At 36.1% G+C, this 18,366-nt stretch overlaps 2 protein-coding genes and 1 non-coding gene across 4 annotated transcripts; 1 reads left to right on the top strand and 2 right to left on the bottom strand.

Annotated features, from left to right (window-relative positions):
• Window positions 1-6,649: 6,649 nt before the first annotated feature.
• On the top strand, window positions 6,650-7,611 carry LOC122082791 (protein LURP-one-related 8-like). The gene is made up of 2 exons (XM_042650565.1): window positions 6,650-6,976; window positions 7,191-7,611. Exons 1-2 carry the CDS (start codon window positions 6,680-6,682, stop codon window positions 7,578-7,580), a joined length of 687 nt encoding a protein of 228 aa, XP_042506499.1. The 5' UTR covers window positions 6,650-6,679; the 3' UTR covers window positions 7,581-7,611.
• Window positions 7,612-7,776: 165 nt separating this feature from the next.
• On the bottom strand, window positions 7,777-7,849 carry TRNAA-AGC. The gene has a single exon. It is a non-coding gene; the product is annotated as a tRNA-Ala (tRNA).
• A 2,126-nt stretch (window positions 7,850-9,975) lies between these two features.
• LOC122082505 lies at window positions 9,976-17,659 on the bottom strand. 2 transcript variants are annotated; one of them, XM_042650120.1, is made up of 7 exons: window positions 17,103-17,659; window positions 16,046-16,381; window positions 14,909-15,043; window positions 12,748-13,088; window positions 11,745-12,261; window positions 11,390-11,581; window positions 9,976-10,745 (listed from the first exon to the last, which is right to left on the bottom strand). In XM_042650120.1, the coding sequence occupies exons 1-7, from the start codon at window positions 17,284-17,286 to the stop codon at window positions 10,213-10,215; spliced, it is 2,238 nt and encodes a 745-aa protein (XP_042506054.1). In that variant the 5' UTR covers window positions 17,287-17,659; the 3' UTR covers window positions 9,976-10,212. The 2 variants fall into 2 exon arrangements, with proteins under 2 accessions (XP_042506054.1, XP_042506053.1); XM_042650119.1 differs by having other exon boundaries at window positions 16,043-16,381; window positions 17,103-17,658.
• Between the last annotated feature and the right edge of the window lie 707 nt (window positions 17,660-18,366).

The raw sequence follows: 18,366 nt of genomic DNA on the forward strand, positions 1-18,366 counted from the left end.
AAAAAAAAAAAAAGGATTCAGAGATTTACCTGTAATCGATCAACCGCAGTAGCAAGATAATAGAAGAAAATAAGTCCTAATGCAATCAATAAGAGGGAATTAAGGTAACTATTGCAGCCATAATTCATTGCTAAAAAAGAATAAGTAAATTAGGAAAACGTTAATGATAAAGATACTCGACAAAATTAGGAACACTATAGAGGAGAGGAAATCTATAAAATTATTTTTATTTTTATTTTTATAATATAAAATAGAAATATATTTACTGAATTGACCTTTTTAAAAACTCTAATCATAGATTTTTAAGTATGTAAAGATATGTTGAGGAGGGTATTTTTGTCAAATGAAAGATTAACCACGAAGCATGATTACGTGCTTTTATAATAGTATGATATATATATATATATATGTTTTAATTAATAATAATTACAAAAACTCCCTTTGGACAAAAGAAACATTTTATAAAAATTTACTTATTGGTTTAATTCTCCACTCCAAAATGAAGTGGGATGCACCCTGATCTCACCCCAATATACCCACTTTTCATGGTTTTAAGATTTTTCGGTCCACAGATATCCCAAGAAAGTCTTACCTTTCAATCTCAATTTTTTTTTAGACCAAAAGATACCAAAACTAGGTTGAACAATACCACATAAACTATTTTGCCACATCAACAAGTATCCACCTCAATAACATGTTAACGGGCAACTTATAAAACTTTCATACATTAACTAGTCGTGTATTAATTTTCACACAATCATGATTTCTTCCTATTATGTGAAGGAACCATTTTCCTTGGAGTGAATGTGTGTAGGGGTGTCAATCGATTTGAACAAGGTATTCAATCCAATTTTAGTTTCGGTTCCAAGGAGTGTTAGTGTGATTCAGAACTGGACTAGGTCCCATCTTGGTTCTGAAAATTGGTACTTGTACCAAACCTGCCTAGTTCTGGTACGGTTCTGGATCATATTCGAGTTTTATATTCGGTTCTTATTTGGTTGCAATATCCTATTTTAAATTCGGTCTTGCTATATAGAAGACAAAATACAAATGTTCATTCACTAGTTTGTTAGTCTTTCCCAAAAAAAGAGGGTTATGAAATTAGACTATAATTATAACTCTATAAATACAATTTAAGTGATTAATTACATCAGGTTTCTATTTAAGTTACATTAAGTGTTTAGTTTTTAAAAAGAGGAAAAAGTTGCATCAAGTTATTTGGTTCGGTTTCAGTTAGAACTGTTGGTTCTTGATATAGATCCAGATCCAGATCCAGACTGAACCGAATTATAAACACTCATTTCAAATCCAGGATGTAACCATATTATAATCGGTTTGGTTCCGTTTAGAGTATTTGGTCCAAAATTGGATTCGATTTTTGGTTTCGATTCCAATTTGACACCCTTAAATGTGTGGTCATATAACAAAATGGTTAATATGGCATTGATCAAACTAGTTTTTGGATCTTCTGGTAAAAAAATTTGAGGTGGAGGTGAGACATTCTCATGATATTTGTGTGAAAAAAAATCTAAAACCATAAGAAGTGAGCTTATCAATACTTTTTCCCCAATTTTATCACCTATTTAATGGGAAAGTGATGATATCCAAAGATTTAAAAAAAAAATATATATATATATATATATATATCCCAAAAGTACATTTGTATAAGAGATGTAAACTGCATCAGCCAAGGTTGTCATGACATTAGCAAAACCTTTCTAATTTGATAATGTCATTGCCTCATTGGTGATTCTCAAAAGAGTAAATTTCCATAAAAGAGGCCAATCAGACTCTCCACGAGGTATACCCTATGACTTTATTTCTAATTTGGGTAGGTAACAATAATATCACAGAGCTCAAGAATCCCATTCCCAACAATGATACAAGCTTTTGCCAACTTGCCATATGTTTATTTTTAGAAATAGTTATGTTCATTCAAAAGCTATTTTTATATAGAATAGGACTATAGGAGTTAGGAAAAGAAATTATTTTATGGGTAGAGGAGAAATCACACAAATGAGAGAGTTGGAGATGGAATCATTTAGTAGAGGATTCACATTTGTCCGAAGAAAGAGAATATCTATGTGGATTCTACAGCTCATTATGTGAAAAAACACGAAAAAATCTTCACATGGTGATATCATGAGAATTTTTTTTCTTATTTTTATATATTTATTGAAGAAAGTCTAGTTAGGTTTAGGTAGCCACTTGACAAAAAATGGGAAGACCTTTGATTACAATCTTCCCATATAAGAGAAAGATAGTGACAGATTTGGACTCTGCAACACCATCTTTTTTAAATTGAGACCTCCATACATCTGGGTAGCTCTGATTTGCGAAGGAGATGATGATGATTTAAGAACAACCTAAGAAGCCTCACTAAGGGGCATGTTTCCTTTCAACCCATCTGTCAAAGCTAAACAAATTATAAAAAAAAAAAAGGCTTAATTGGCTTAGGTTTCTGTGTATAGACTATAGACTATAGACTATAGACTATGTTTAGTAAGACTCAGACAAGGTTATCAGAATAAATCAATAGGACGGAATGGTCGGTTGGCCATATCCATAGAAGATTCAAGATTGTTAGCTTCAAAACCATGAAACCAATCATAAAGAGACACAACACATCTGCATGGGCTTCTTCTCTGTTGCCATGTGAGAAAACTAGGAAGAGAGAGAGAGAGAGAAATCTTCTTGGATGTGTACAGTATAATGTGGGGGCACCGCCTTAGTTTGAAGAGACTTCCAAGGCAGAGACGTGTTCAAACAGAGAAGTAATTTTTTCTCTTAGGTGGGTCACTGGTATCAGATATAAACCCAGAAAAGATATTGGAAGAGACAACCAGTGAAATAATCTAGTTACCTCATCCTCAGTCACCATAGCCTCCCATTAGGTTAAGTAGATGGATTTACTTAAAAAGGCGAAACCACTATTTAAGATTTTTGTTTACTTCCTTGCTTGGATTTCATGTGACTTAAACTTTTGAGTTGGTTTAGGGAGACAAAGACCAAATTTAATCTAACATTAAATCATCTTGGTAACTCTTCTGGCTTCTTCTGTATGACACTTACAATTACGTTTGTTAACTGACTTGGATAAGTCATCAGCACTCTCAGTCACACCCACCCACAGGTTTGTAAATACCAAACTACCAACCCAACCGACCAAAGCTTGAAGGACAATTAGAAACAGTCATTGTAAGGAAAATGGATAAATGATAGATAAAAACTGTCAATGGGCGTAAAGGGTGTATCTGTGCATGACGCTTTCGCATGTACAAGGTCAGAAGGGGGTAAAAATTATGCGATCTTACCCCAAGAATGTTGGGAGGCTGTTTCAATCGCTTGATTACCAAATTGCAATACTTGTACTATACCGTTGGACTAAGTGCACTTGCACCCCTTAAACATAATTAATGATTTGTAGTAACTATTAAAGTGATGTATCAGTGATGCATCTGCCTTCACTTACTAATATGAAGTATTGGGGGGAAGAAAAGAAGATGTTTAATTATAGTCCAAAATCTAAATTAATACAAAATACATACCCATTTGATGGTTCAGATTATATTTAGTTAAAATGGGAATGGTTAAAAAAAATTGTTTAATGTTTAAAACGGCTCAAAATTTGAACAGATCATTAAAAAAATATGAGCAAACTATTCGACATCGGTAAAAGAATAACAAAAATAGATGAAATGGGATTTAAACATTTAGATTTGAAAAATATGAAAATAAAAAAACGATAATATATATAATTGTTGGGGTAGGCTAGATGGATTGGATAATTAGATAATAAGGCCTCAAGCTAACATATATAAATATTTACTTGTAAAATGTATATATGCGTCCAAGTTATCTTACTATCCATACATACTTGAGAAAAATTAAGTGGGTAAACTGTGAGGATAAGACTCTTACCTTACTATTCATACTTAAGACAAAATAAGTGCGCAAACTATGAAGATAAGACTCTTATCTGTACCCTGCTCATGTAATTAATAAATGGTATAAAATGACGGTTAATGAGTCTTTTTTTTTTAAATAAAAAAAGTGCTTTTTTGTTAATTTAATTTTAAGAACCAGAGTGATAAAAGACCCCATAAATATGGTATCAGCCTGATCTTTATTTAAGTTTATCAATCTAATCTATCTTATTTTTACAAAAATAGAAGCTTAATATAGTGAGTCATAAGATTGAGATGAGATCCCAAATTTAATACGATCAATAATCCATTATTTTTATAACTATTTTCCTGATTATGGCCAAAACTAATATTCCAGAAGTGAAATATTTTGATAACTTCTATCCGAATGGGGATATCAAAATGAAAAAAATTTCCGTATCATATTGTACTTGAAAATGCCGACTTCATATTGCTTATGCCATTATCTTCATGATTGTATCTTCTAGATATTTTTTTCATTTCACATTTTTGAGGACATAAAAATTATTTAGCATTTTTGTAATTAATAGACTCAAAATAATTTTTTTTAAAATATTTTTTCTGAAAAATTGTTTGAGAAACTAGATACCTGTTTAATAGAATATATGGTATAAAGTTTTTAAAATAAGGGGGGAGGGGGGAGGGGGAGAAAAAAATAAGGAAAAAAATAATAAAATCTCATGTGAGAGGAAATATATTGAAGATTCTTTCAAACAATAATATATCGAAGATTCAAGAGCACTAGTCTATTGTATTTTCAGAAAAAAAAAAATCATTCTCTATCAAATTAATTATTTATAATATTACCCTTCCTGACACCAAACCCCCTCCCCCCACCAATTTTTTTTTTTTCTTTAAATGATCTAAGCAAGATGTCATAGCAACAATAACATTATGTGAATATAGGGGCAATTGAATCACATATCTCCAAAACCTTTAATGACTTTGCTATCCTCACATATTATGTTGTTATATAAGGGATGTCGTTTATATGCCAATCCATATTCATGTGAAATAAGGGAATAAAAATAAATATTATTTTTTTTATATTTAATTGGCTTGAAATATTTCTCGTCCTATGTGAGATTACTATTTTCATTTAAAACTTTAAACTAAACCAAACTAAAAAAGATTATGAGTCCATTAGACAGGAAGAGATGGTGGCATCTTCCATCCATGAGTCCTTGAAGAGGAAAATGATCGTAGGTACTGTTCATTCAATCTCTTTCAAGAGCAGGGAAAAGAAAAATCCTCTCTCTCTCTCTCATTAAATATGTAAGTCCCTTTATCTATTTTCAATAAATATATTGCTGTCCTTTCCTTTATTAGTATGGCTTGTAAGATGCCAGCATAAGTAGACAACGATAGATCCCTTTTTCATATTTATAAGAATAATTTTAAATTTAGATATTCTATCGTATAATTTTATCGGCTAAACTAGTTGGCTTACCATTGGGTGATATAATTGTTGCTCTAATGCCAAAATGCAAACCATGTAAACTAGTCGGCTTACCATTAGGTAAACCATAGGTCCATGTAAGGCCCTACAACACATAAGACCCCCAAGAGGACCTTAGGAAATTCTTAGGTAGATCAAGTAAACCTTAGGTCCATGTAAGACCTCACAATCTTAACAAAACAAGAAAGACTAAAGTCCCACAAAATCCATATTTTCATGAAAATGGTCTTAACATGTTGAAATGTTGAGAGTTATAAAGGTATAGTTTCACATCGGTTATCTGAGACATTTGATGTGTTTTAATATACCTTCAATCATTATTACCTAAAGACTAAAGCTTCAAGTTTTTGAATGAACTTTTCACTTTATTTAGCATGGTATCAAAGACAAGTATTTTTTCATCTATAAATATGGTGAGTGGTTGCTATCTACCTACACATTAGGAGTGTTGTCTTATAGAAATATTATGACATAAAAATCTATCACAAGAAAAAATAAAGTCTGAACCTCAATTCCCTTGGGGACACATAAATAGAATTAACCTAAGAAAAAATCATGTGATAGATTTCATCTATGTGAATCCGGTCACACAAGATCGATTTTCGTAGAACAACCTGATGCACACTCAACCTCCTTGAGCATGATATTTTGCCAGCTGAGCAATCCCTTTCGGTGTTTCTGTTCCAGGGAGTCGTCGATCAACAGTTTCGGCTTCTCAAGGGTTGGGAGGTTCAAATTTCAAACCCTAGCGTAAAGCTACATTCTAATTGAGAGGTCTTAGGTTTTACAGAACTAATCCAAGTGTCACCAGCCACGTGGTCGGCTGATATTGCAAGATAGATATATACTACCTAACATATAGTGGGGACCACTTTGATATTTTGTGATAGATACTTCACTGTAAGTACCTTATTTAGCCACGTGTCAAAGTTCTGTAAGGTTAACCTTTTGATGTGACATTTCAGAAATCACATGGAGGAATTGGGAACTCTCAAATGAACCACCACGTGTCAAGAATATTTGGTACCAGAAAGCCTCCCCAAATCTAGCCCGTAAAGTCCTTTCTTTTTCTACTTTTTGACTCTCCTCTCTGTACCGATCAAACCTTGGCCCATCTTATTCTGTCCCACCCTCCCTTTCCTTGTCGTGTTCTTCCTCTTGAGCCTCTGGATATCAATAAATAGTGAAACAGTTTTAGACATTAAAGGTCTACCTCTTTCCTTCATTCATCAGTTATAGAGAGAGAGAGAGAGAGAGAGAGAGAGAGAGAGAGATGGTTCTTCTTTCAAGATGTGGTTCAACAGCGGCGGTGCGTGTAGGAGATCATGAAGAAAGTGTTAAGAAGAAGGAAGAGAAGAAACACAAGAACGATACGATTTGCTTTAGTAGTTGTAGTTGTAAATCACTAACAGTATGGAGGAAGTCATTGTTATTCACTTGTAATGGATTCACAGTGTTTGATTCTGCCGGAAATCTCGTCTATCGGGTTGACAACTACAGAGGTGACCGGACAGACGATATCGTCCTCATGGATGCCTCTGGGAAACCCCTCCTCACGCTTCGTCGGAAGGTATTCTCTCTCTTTCTTCTTCCCTTCTGTTAAGAGAACGTTTTGCAATATATTTGTAGCGAGGATAAAGAATCTGATACCTCACCCTAGATGTAGACAATCTCGTCGAACCATGTAAATCCTTCTATGATTGTTTGTTTGCGATTTTCATTATTTTCTTCATCTTTTTCTACTATTTTGATCATTTCATGTTTGGTTGATGGACTTGAAACAGAAGAGGAGGTTTGTAGATAACTGGTTAGTATTCGAAGGAGAAGGAGAGGAAAGAGATGGGAAGCAGAATAAGAAACCGATCTACTGGGTAAGGAAACATGTAAATTTGTTGCTACAGAGAAACCCAGATGTAGTGGCTCAAGTGTTTCGTGGGTCTGAGACTCTGGAGAAAGGAAATGCGGCATTTGTGATCCAAGGGTCGTACGAGAGAAGATCATGTCAAGTGGTTGATGGGTTATCAAGAGAAGTAGTTGCAGAGATCAAGAGGAAGGATGCGAGCATTAGAGGGATCTGTTTTGGGCTTGACGTTTTCCATTTGATCGTTGGATCAGGTCTTGATCCTACCTTTGCAATGTCTTTGGTTTTACTTCTCGATCAAATGTTCACCTGAATATCTTTTTCAGTTACCAACTTACCATCTATTGTTTCTCTCTCTCTCTCTCTCTCTCTCTCTCTCTACCCCATGAGAGCATGAAGCATGGCTCTGGAATTCAAAATCTTCATGCACAACACAAAATCAAAAAGAAAAAAAAGGCCAATTGGCAAAAATGACTTATTTTCTTGGTGAGGTAAAAACTTCAAATAAATGGAGATGCGGGGTATCGATCCCCGTACCTCTCGCATGCTAAGCGAGCGCTCTACCATCTGAGCTACATCCCCAAGTATGGTAATAACATGTACTTTAACTTACCTATTTTTGAAAGACAAAGAGAGCCATGTTAAAAGATGGCATGCCTCCATGGTCGATGCCTCCACTCTCTCTCATTGATCCACAATGTTACTACAATAGCCAAGTAAGCAAGCATGGGAAAGAGAACACTACAAGCTAGCATTCCCCATGCCCAAATACATGGGGAAGTGGAAGCGAGGGCAAGGTCGTCTTTTCACCATCTGCCTCCAATTCCCCATGTGCCTGGGTGTGTAGAACGCAAGCAGTAGTAAGGGTGTCAATCAATTAGTCCCGAACTCCGAACAGGAGTTCGGTCCAATTTCAATTTTGGTTCCAAGGAGTGTTAGTGTGATCCAAAACTGGATCAAGTCCTGTCTCGGTTCTGAAAATTGGTACTCGTACCCAACCTATCTGGTTTCAGTCCGGTTCTGGTTCCTATTCAGGTTTTGTATTTGGTTCTAGTATACAATTTCAAATTCAATTTTTTTATGTAGTTGCTATTCAGAAGACAAAATATAAATGTTCATTCACTAGGTTATTGGTCTTCCCCAACAAAAAAATGAACAAAAAATCATGAATTATCAAAGGACTTGTATCCATGTCGAATGATCGTAAGCAATCGATCATCTATTGAACTTCTAATATCACTAATTTCACTATTTGAAACTCTATTAGATGATTTATCATTTAAGTGATTGAAACTAAATATCGTTAATGATCCTGAGCAATCAATCTCCAAAATGATAATTGACAGACAAGGGGTTTTAGAGTTGGACTATAATTGAAACTCTATTAGATGATTTATCATTTAGGTGATTGACTATGTTGGGTTTTCATATAAGTTATGTCAAGTTTTTAGTTAAAGAGAAAAAAATGACATTAAATTATTTGGTCCGATTTCGGTTAGAACCGTCGATTCTTGGCATAAATCCATATCTGGACCAAATCAAATTATAAATACTTATTTCAGATCCGAGATTTAACCATATTATAATGAGTTGGATTTGGTTCAGGGTATTCGGTCTGGAATTGGATTCGGTTTTTTGTTCCAATTCCAATTTGACACTCTTAAGCAGCAGTGTTCTTTCTCCCAATATGTATAAAGATAAAAGATTCACACGCCGATGTGCAAATCAAACTACATGCCAAGGCAACATATATGGACCCCACATATTCCCCTATTTACGGGATTCTTCTCCCACCCTCCCATTGTCACAATCTACACATGTTTGTCATAGCAAAGCCTCGTTTTATATATATGGGGCAAGAGATCACTCCTTGATCACGTGGCCCTGCACAAGGCCAATGAGAATATGTACAAGACCATTAATATGGATGAAAGTTTTTCTTTCATAGGAAGTGGAGCAATAATTTCACACCCTCTTGCAATTGGGCACAAGAGCCATGCGGCAATGCAACATTCTTTCTCCCATATATATAATAGGACAAAAATAATGATTACTTTATCTTTATGTGTGATTCTCTCTCCTCATTTTCAATTTTTTCTTTTCTTGCCTTCCAAACATAGCCTAACACGATAATTTCATTAGCAAAATTGCTAAAGTGAGAAGAACATGAAGAGAGGAAGAGAGGAGCATCACAAAGGATGCTTGAAGATATGTTGGCATTCTTGTGATGGTAGCAAAACTCTTTCAACAATAAGAGAAGATATACTTCTTTCTCCAACAACCCAAGAGAACAAAATCATGTGCTAAGCTTGATCCCCATTCTTCACCCAAAAAAAAAAAATTCAATCCTCTGCCAAATAGCAAAATAAAACATTGAAAATTTAAGCACCAGGATATGTGATCATTCATGGGAGTGTGTTCCACTACAAGAAGGATAAATGATTGAATTCAAGTATAAAATTTTATAGGTAGCCAACTTATACCATCCCCTACATAACCAACCATCAGAATCCTCGAATCAAACTTCCCCAAAGCAACACCAATCGAGGACTAATAGCATCAGTCATTGCCGATCAATATCGATATGTATCGACCAATACAATACAATTACCTAAACCCATGCTAAAAGCCCACGTCCTGAATATGTGGAGATAAACATAGCATATGTCGTTGCTGGGAAATTAGAATTAGGAAAGAAGAGAAGGGCAAACAGAGAAATAAACGGGGAATTCTATTGCCTCAACCAATGCTCTACACAAGGCAAAGACCAATTTACAACCTTCCCTACAATGAACCCAATGCCCCTACTACAATTTATTGTTAAAACATCAAACCTCAGCTCTCTAGATACCATTATGATATCAAACTCAATTTGCGAAAATAATATACATACCGAGCCAGAAGCTAAATAGACAAACAGGCATTGCCAACAATGAAGGAGCCATTCACTCCTTCTTGCATCTTCCTCTTCCCCAATCCACTGTCAGTGGTTTCCTTGGCTTCTGATTACTGTTGCACGCCTTCTCTAGTACTCGAGTGGAAAAGGACTTCATACCTAGTAGATTTACCATGTCAGTGTTCGATAGCTTAGAATCAGCCACTGTGACCCTCTCTAATTTAGTAGGAGACGATATACTTGATGTTGGCGTCGGGCCTGTCGGCCATTTTATTAATCCTTTTCCAAGATTGTTGGTGTAAACCAGATCCTTATTCTTATCAGCTGTATAGAACTTGGACGGCTTTGACTGTATCATCTGGTGAGCAACCTTGACCAGATCATGAGATCCTGTCACTAATTTTGTCGCAACAGACACAACTGCTTTTCCTGTTGAACTCTTTGACTTGCAAGCTTTCATGGACTTTTGTGAAGGTTTCTTGGGCCATCTGTTCTTCCCATTGTTTTGGGTTTGTTTCCTGAAATCACTTGCTATCTCACAGAGTATTTGAGCAGCAGCCAGTAGTCTTGGAGAATGTACAGCTGCCATAAACAAAGCCAACAAAATAAACAGTAGCAATTCTACCAGAAAAAAAAGCGCCAACCTTTACCAATTCAGAAATTGGAAACTGCAAGATACTTGAATAGATCAAGTCCATAACTAGCTCATGGTGCAGCAACTCATCAATCTAGGCTGCTCAATGATTGATGACTTCAGGGAGGGGGCATATACCAGAGACTATCCATTTTCAGTAAATTATCTATCTGATCTAAAGATTAAATTTCCAGATACAGGTTACCTATTAGGAATTAAGGAAAAAGCTTTCCGAAAGAAAAGGGATGTTCGGTCAGTCTGACATTGGGCTCTGTCCCATCAAGAGGTGACAATAGATTAAATGATCTCACGTATATGGTTGATGTCATTAAATGAGATAGACCTTGCATGCATCACCACTATTTATTTAGTCACTAGGTGGTGTATACCACCACAAAGAGTAGCTTCTAGTTTAGAACAAAAGAAAAAAAAAAAGGGAATGCTGCTATAACAGTTCTATAAAATAGGGCAGCTTATCTGCAAAACATTCTTTCTGTAGGAACAACCAATTAACAACAACAAACAACCGAACTAAGTATAGGTGAATTGTTCAAAAGGAAAATAAGGTTGTATCCTTGATAAGCAAAAGTACCTTGCTTCGAGTTTTCTGAGATAAGTAAATTTGACAAAAGTCCATTGCAGTCACCAACAGCAGATTTTGATGGAGAACAGTAGCGATTATTAGTACAACCATCATTACTTTCAATTTTGGACTGCTCTTTTTTAACAAAATTGTCCTTTAAGATGTCACCATTTCCCTGATACTTCATATCCTGTTCAGCTTCTGGTGTTTTTTCGGTTGGGGGGGGGGATAAATAGTACATAAAAATCATTTTCCGGAGTGAGCAAAGAATAAAAGATAAATTAATTAAAGAAGATACACACACAGCCCAAGCTCCAGAAATGGAGTAAACTATTAGCACATATACCCTTTAGTCTGGTCATACCTGGAATATGAGAACTTGGATAAAGTCTAGCAGATGATGATGGCTCTTGCCAAGAAGGTTTAACATGCACTGAGGGTCCTTTTTCATCTTCTGAACGACCCAGCTTTAGTCCTCTTGAAGGAATTAAACTGAGATCGTAAGTCAATGAATCCAAATCTGAAAAACCACCACAGGCATTCCCAAGAGAGCTGGCAGCACTTCCTATCCTTACCCATCGACCTTGACTTGTGCTCTTGGTTGTACAAAGCTTGCCCACATCAGTGTTGGTTTTACATGGCACACTAATAGAATGTGACCAAGAAAAAGGGGGCAAGCCAACTCTCTTAGATGTTAGCTTGCTTGGACGTACATCTGTAGAACTCCTCGAAGGCACTGCTGGCTTGGACACGTCCAACAGGAGAGAATCCAAATCTTTGGCTGGTGGTAGTGCTAAGCGTTCCAGGATATCTTTAGGCTGAAGCAATGAGGGATTGTTGACATTGACAGAAGGTCCAAGCTTGCTACAGGAATCGTGAATCTTAAGGAACAAAGACAGCAAAAGCCATAATCAACCAAAAGTGCTCAATATCAACATTAACAGGTAAACAAGAACTAGGTTTACAATTAAGAAAAACTAAGATATCCAACTGAGTATAGCCGAAGGCGAACTACAGCAATGTATTAGAAAACATAAATGGGAAGAGGGTATCTCCCCACCATAGGGTCCAGTATACCACCTGATATTCAAATGGAAGTGGATGACATGGTAGCACTGTTGCCACTGTCAGAAATATTTTACAATTCTATCAGATTTAGGACAATTACTCTCAGTAATAAATATAAAAATTAAAAAAGGGGACCAGCTCAGACAATAGCATATCAAGCAAGTTATTTCCTTTGGAGTAGAATCCACAGAAATTATCCATGTCACCCCTTGAACATGTGCCACTTATACAGCTATGCCTTTGGTAGACATTATTTAGGATCTGGCCCACCCATGTCCAGGATTTCTCTTGAAACTTACCTCACTGGACGAAGTGAAATTTGCCATGTTGTTAACCACTTTATCACAGTCCATACTGCTTGTGCCGCAAGAACCAGAGATCACTAACCATGGAGGTGCTTTTCTGTTGGAATCACTATCTAGCTCGAAAGAATTTTGGGATTGCACAGGTCTCTTGAGCTGAAGTATAGAATATGCCTTTCTAACTGAATGTAGAATGTTTTCATTTGTATTGGCTACCTTCTTCCCTGTGTCTTGGCATATATTAGAACATTCATAACTGCCATCAAGGAGCTCATTTAATGGCAGCTCATCTACATGCTTTGTAACATCATGAACATCTGACTTGAGACCATATATTCCTGATATACAGTGTCCACAGTGCAATAATAAAATTTATGTAAGAAAAACTTCAAACAACAGCAGCTTAGAAAGGAAAACTGATAAAGGAAACACCCCCCCCCCCAAAAAAAAAAGGAAGTAAGCAGAATGGACAATCATAAGTTTCTTCCTATTCATTTTTCTAGTTATCAGAAAGTGCAAGGAAAATGAGAATTATCCTTCAACGATTACCAAAAGATACACAAGATTTCAGATTTGCAAAACAGTCAAAAAAATCACACCAGTACCAAAAGAGAATGACTGTCAATCTGTCATTAAAAATCTCTCCCAAAGGCCAAAAACCTTCTCCTTTTTAATAGAAACATATCCATAAATAGAAAGTTACAAATATATATTTCAGCAGATGGCCAACTTATGAGAGTGGCAGTTTTGATAACACCAAGAACATTTAGCAATCCTTGCCCTGAGAGTCCCACCGACCCTTCTAAGTTACATCTCAAGCATGCTTCTTAAGTGTTTAAAGAAACGCATGGTGGCTCGAGGTGTCTACGCAAATGAAGCTATGGTAGTCTGCATTCCAGAACCACAGAAATCTTTCCGTGGATAAATATTGGTTTAACAATCCTAGAAGATAAAATGCTGAAAAACACTCCACAAAATATCTACCATTTAACAAGTCATAGTATCATACACAGTAATATGTACTCTCCTCATGGAAAGCCAGGCTACAAAGTCTCGTGAAAGGTACCGAACGAGAACTACTCTCGCAGTTAGCCGACGTTCATCAGACTACATCAGATAAGGCAACCAAGAAAATGATGTTGGATTCATGGATCGCATACTACATGGCTAGGAAGTGAGCCCCACAACCAAAAGAAGTGAAGAACAAATAGAATTTACTACGAAAGAAAGCTAACAGAGGTAATCCTGCGAATGAGAACATAGTAATGGAGAAGGTAATAGCCGAAATAGAATTTGTCTCGGCTAAAGCACCTAGTGGTAATTGGTAAGCACATTTACTCGGAATTTTCTGCATGAGCAGAATTTTTAAACTTCCCAAGTGAACAGAAGGTCTTCTCTTTATCTTTCTCCAGATAAGGAAGGAACAAAAGCTACCATTTTACCAAACTGCAGCCCAACTGCCCAATGATGAAAAGCTTAAATCATTAGTGAAGTCAATCAACGATCTGCCGTTTCACAATGCATCCTTGGAGCAAAAATGGATACTAAATTGAATTATACAATCAAGATGCCAAAGAATAACAACAGTTGGATAATTGGATGCTACAGTCAACTTTTTACATGTGAAATAGCAGTATATCACATGTAATCCTTCTGTACATTCCTTTTCTAAATTTGGAACTACTTAGAAGACAGGGCAATACAAACTAGTAACAGTCTTAACAGACCACCAGGTGCAACAGATATAGGAACAAGATTTTATGATTCATTGAGAATTCTAAAATTTCAGTATTCTGCTCCTATTTAAACAATTATATTTTTGACATTTCAAAATGTCAATTTCATCTCAGTATCATTTACAATTTGACATTTGGAAGCATCACAAGGAAATTTGAGACATGTGAATCACTTCAATCATGGCAAAGACCAAAGCGATTACAAAATCCTGAGGAAATTTGAATACAATAAAATATGCAAAATAACGTGTTTCTCAGGCTTAATCACTTAGTGCCAAAATCTAAATTAGTTGTGTTTTTAAACCTGAGCTATGCAAATACAACTGTTTCCAACAGTAGAGTACACTAAAGTTGACAGCACTAGAGAACCACAAATAATCAACATGACAAGCCAAGAAAAAAATCGAACGATGACGCCATACCTAGAACGCTTTTCCCTCCTACAGATGAATTAGAGCTCAATAGACCACCCTTTGGAAAGAAAGGATCCAATTTATTCTTTCCTTTAACACGTTTGCCATCACGGCCATGCTTCTGTTTCACAACCCGAGATTTCTCTGCAAGTAATAACACATGAAAGGCAACATAAGTACAAAATTCAAAGAAAGTACAAAATAGGAGACTTTTATAATATAAATACACGGAGGCAAAAATTTATCACACTTCATTGGATATGCTGTGTGTTAGCTTCTCCAATCAAAAAATATAAAGGTGATGTAGAAAACCAGAAATTTCATCATTAACTATGTAACAGAAGTACAGAACAGCAAGAGAATGAGAAATACCATCACGTTTTCTAACAACTTAGCCTGCCTTATTTAATGTCAACCATACAAACCTGCAGTATGCTACAAGAGTCCTTGATAAAGGAGTTCTATGAAAATAATCATACACCTAAAATGCTTTTAAAAATTCGTATGCTTTTAAAAGTCTTTCATTTCATATCAAAACCAATGCATCCCTAAGTTTCATTTATAATTTCTTCATCCCCCCCCCCCCCCAAAAAAAAAAGCATCCCTAATTAAATAACAGAATATCACTCATTAAATGCAGTCAGAATGCAGGAGCCCATCTAATGTACCAATCCACCATAATTTCAAGAATTGGCTAATACCATTCTGAATCACCAGATCAGGACCATTATCAGGTGGGAACAACTTGGTCCATTATACATGGCAGACCAATCCTCTATGGATTTGAACATCCTATCCATATCACTTTGCACTGGTATATCTTAGGAACAAGTCAAATACCTATATCAATCCCTCAACCTATGCCATCTACGTTACAGTTGATAAAAGGAGAATAACCAGACCATGAATGAAACTGGTGTCCTGATCCTGGAACCTATTGATTGTAGGGTCAACCTTGTCCCCTTCATTATTGTCCTGTATCCTACGGGAATAAATGCTTCCTCAATGGATGGAACTTTAAGTAAAAAGCAAGTGCTTGTAAAAAGTACTTTCTAGGCATACATAAATACTGCATTTAAACATATACGTACAGATGCATAAATATGCAGAAATATATTTATATTAAGATGAAAATGTACATACTACCAGCAAAGGTACTTTTTGCTTGACTGGATTCAGGCTTCTCAGATATAACATTTTTATCATCAATTCCGTCATGGTTCATGGTATCTTCCAATTGACCTGTTCTTTGTCTCTTTGAGCAAGGGCTAGTTCTCTCACCTTTTCCTGCTTTTCGATTACAGTATTTACCTGCACTTTTGTGTGACATGAAAAGAGAAGTATTTACATTCCCACAGTGTTCTGTGATATTTTCACCCTGAAATTTAGAATCTTTCTTTTCATCCCTACAAAGTTCAACTTCAGCCTTTCTGTGTCTGGAGGCTGAATCTTGTTCTGAAGTAGTAACAGCACACATTAAATCTGCAACGAACATAAGGAATCTAGAATTAGTTCACGTAATAGAGAAGCTTTCGAACATAAAATATACTACAGTGACAGAAATCTTTCCAACAGCCACAAATTAAGAAAAAACCTACACATAATGCACGAATGCATCAGTATATCTATTAAAATAAACTTGAAGTATGACAGTGATGGTAATAGTAAAACCAAATCAAAAATTTTAAAGTTTGGTTTTTTCTTCTTCTTTTTTTTTGGGGGGGGGGTAAATTTTCCAATTATGTTCTATACTACTGCAAAATACAAAGAAACTAAATATTGAAATGCTCAAAACCCATGGGATTAATGATCCCATGGCATAAGTAAACATCCTTCCTCCCTAACAGAAAGTGAGAGAGAGGAACACAATGGTGTTTTCGTCAGTCACTACTCAAGAAACTAATGCCTTAAAACCTAGTATGGACACAATTTTACTGAACAAAAAAAAGATGTTTTTCACACACACTGGCATACATCTTCATGCTAGAATAACAGTGACAAAGTTCCAGGTAGCATAATCACAGATTGTGGGGGAAGAAAAGGAAACTAAAGAAAGTGGCATGCAAGCCAGAGATATCACCAAGCTCTAGATAACATGATCAGCGAAACAAGTAATGAGTCAAAGGCTCACAGTAAAACATAAAAAAGCAGGGGAAAAGGGGAAAGAATAATGACAGTGAGGAAGAGAAGACTAGAAGTTGACCTTTAGGGCTACATGAAGAGATCCAACCGTTAATCGGAGGAGGGGTTCTGAAAATGGAACCAGACTCAGCCTTCCGCACTTCTGCTTCCTCAACCTTAGTAACCCCACCGCTGCTAAAACCCTCAGCATTCAAAAGCTTTGACACAGGCACAACCGCCGGAAGAGACAACTTCACCGCATCCATCGTCAATAAACAGGCGTCCCTCAAATTCCAACTAAACCAGTGCTGCTTCCATCTTTAATTGTTTCAGTAATTCAAGGAGGAGGAAAAGACGCCATATCCACTTCTCCCTGAAGCTCTCCTTCCCTAAGAGAAGACGATTCCATGGACTGAAATGAGATTCGAAGGAGTAATTGATAAGAAAAGTAGGGTTTTAGAGGCTGTCAGAAGCTCATTTTCGCTGCAATCAGAATGTCACGGTCAAAGGAGGCGAAAGCGTCTCTAGGGCTTAAATTTGGGGGAGTTTAGAAGTATTTATAGTTTTCGGGAAAGGCAAACTCTCGCCCCCAAAACCTGCCTTTGACGAATATTCCGGCGAGTTTACCGTCAGGGTTAGTATCTTCATCTGTTATCTACGTGTTGACCTTAAGGCTTGACCAACTTGTCCCTAGCCAATGAAATAAACAATACGAGAAAGTGTCCGTGAATTATTCAGTATTGCAGGTCCATCATGTATGGCTGACCGATGTGTTCCGGTGCTTCTCATTGCTGGTTAAGTGGTACCCCACACAGACTATATACCCTACACTCTCCAACATGATCCTAGGAATTGGTATCGGATCTGCCAATCCCTCTCCTAATACCGATTCTTGGCTGATACTGTATCAAGGTAATGATACGGACCAAGGGTAAAATCCTCTGATCAGATCAGTATCAACAATTACTGATACGTGAACTTTTTTTGGTTTGAAGGAAAAAAAATACATATTATATGTTAGAAGGAATCAAGATATAGATATATATATATATATATATATATATACATTCTAAGAAAAATTGCTTGAGATCTTCAGGTAAAGCATTGATGTCGAAAAATTGCTCTCTAATTATGCTCTCCATGTCAAGCAATAAGGACAAGAAAAAATATGGACCCAATATGTATCATTGTGCTGATATAGTATTAATATGTATCAGTTGATATAATTATTTTAAAAGATTTTTTTTTTGTCAAAAATAGTTTTTTCAAGTCAAAAAATAGTTTTTTCAAATTGAAATCGACCGATATGGACTATAGGTATCGGGGGTATCTCGCTGATGCTTGAT

Source organism: Macadamia integrifolia, chromosome 6 (assembly GCF_013358625.1).
Source record: "Macadamia integrifolia cultivar HAES 741 chromosome 6, SCU_Mint_v3, whole genome shotgun sequence".
NCBI lineage: Eukaryota > Viridiplantae > Streptophyta > Magnoliopsida > Proteales > Proteaceae > Macadamia > Macadamia integrifolia.

Excerpts from the sequence above, each read along its gene's own strand:
- LOC122082791 (XM_042650565.1), top strand. The coding sequence starts at position 6,680 with ATGGTTCTTCTTTCAAGATGTGGTTCAACAGCGGCGGTGCGTGTAGGA. Across the intron at positions 6,977-7,190 it reads TCCTCACGCTTCGTCGGAAG|AAGAGGAGGTTTGTAGATAA; the intron begins GTATTCTCTCTC and ends GACTTGAAACAG.
- LOC122082505 (XM_042650119.1), bottom strand. The coding sequence starts at position 17,286 with ATGGATGCGGTGAAGTTGTCTCTTCCGGCGGTTGTGCCTGTGTCAAAG. Across the intron at positions 16,382-17,102 it reads CTCTTCATGTAGCCCTAAAG|ATTTAATGTGTGCTGTTACT; the intron begins GTCAACTTCTAG and ends TGTTCGTTGCAG. Across the intron at positions 12,262-12,747 it reads ATTTCACTTCGTCCAGTGAG|ATTCACGATTCCTGTAGCAA; the intron begins GTAAGTTTCAAG and ends TTGTTCCTTAAG.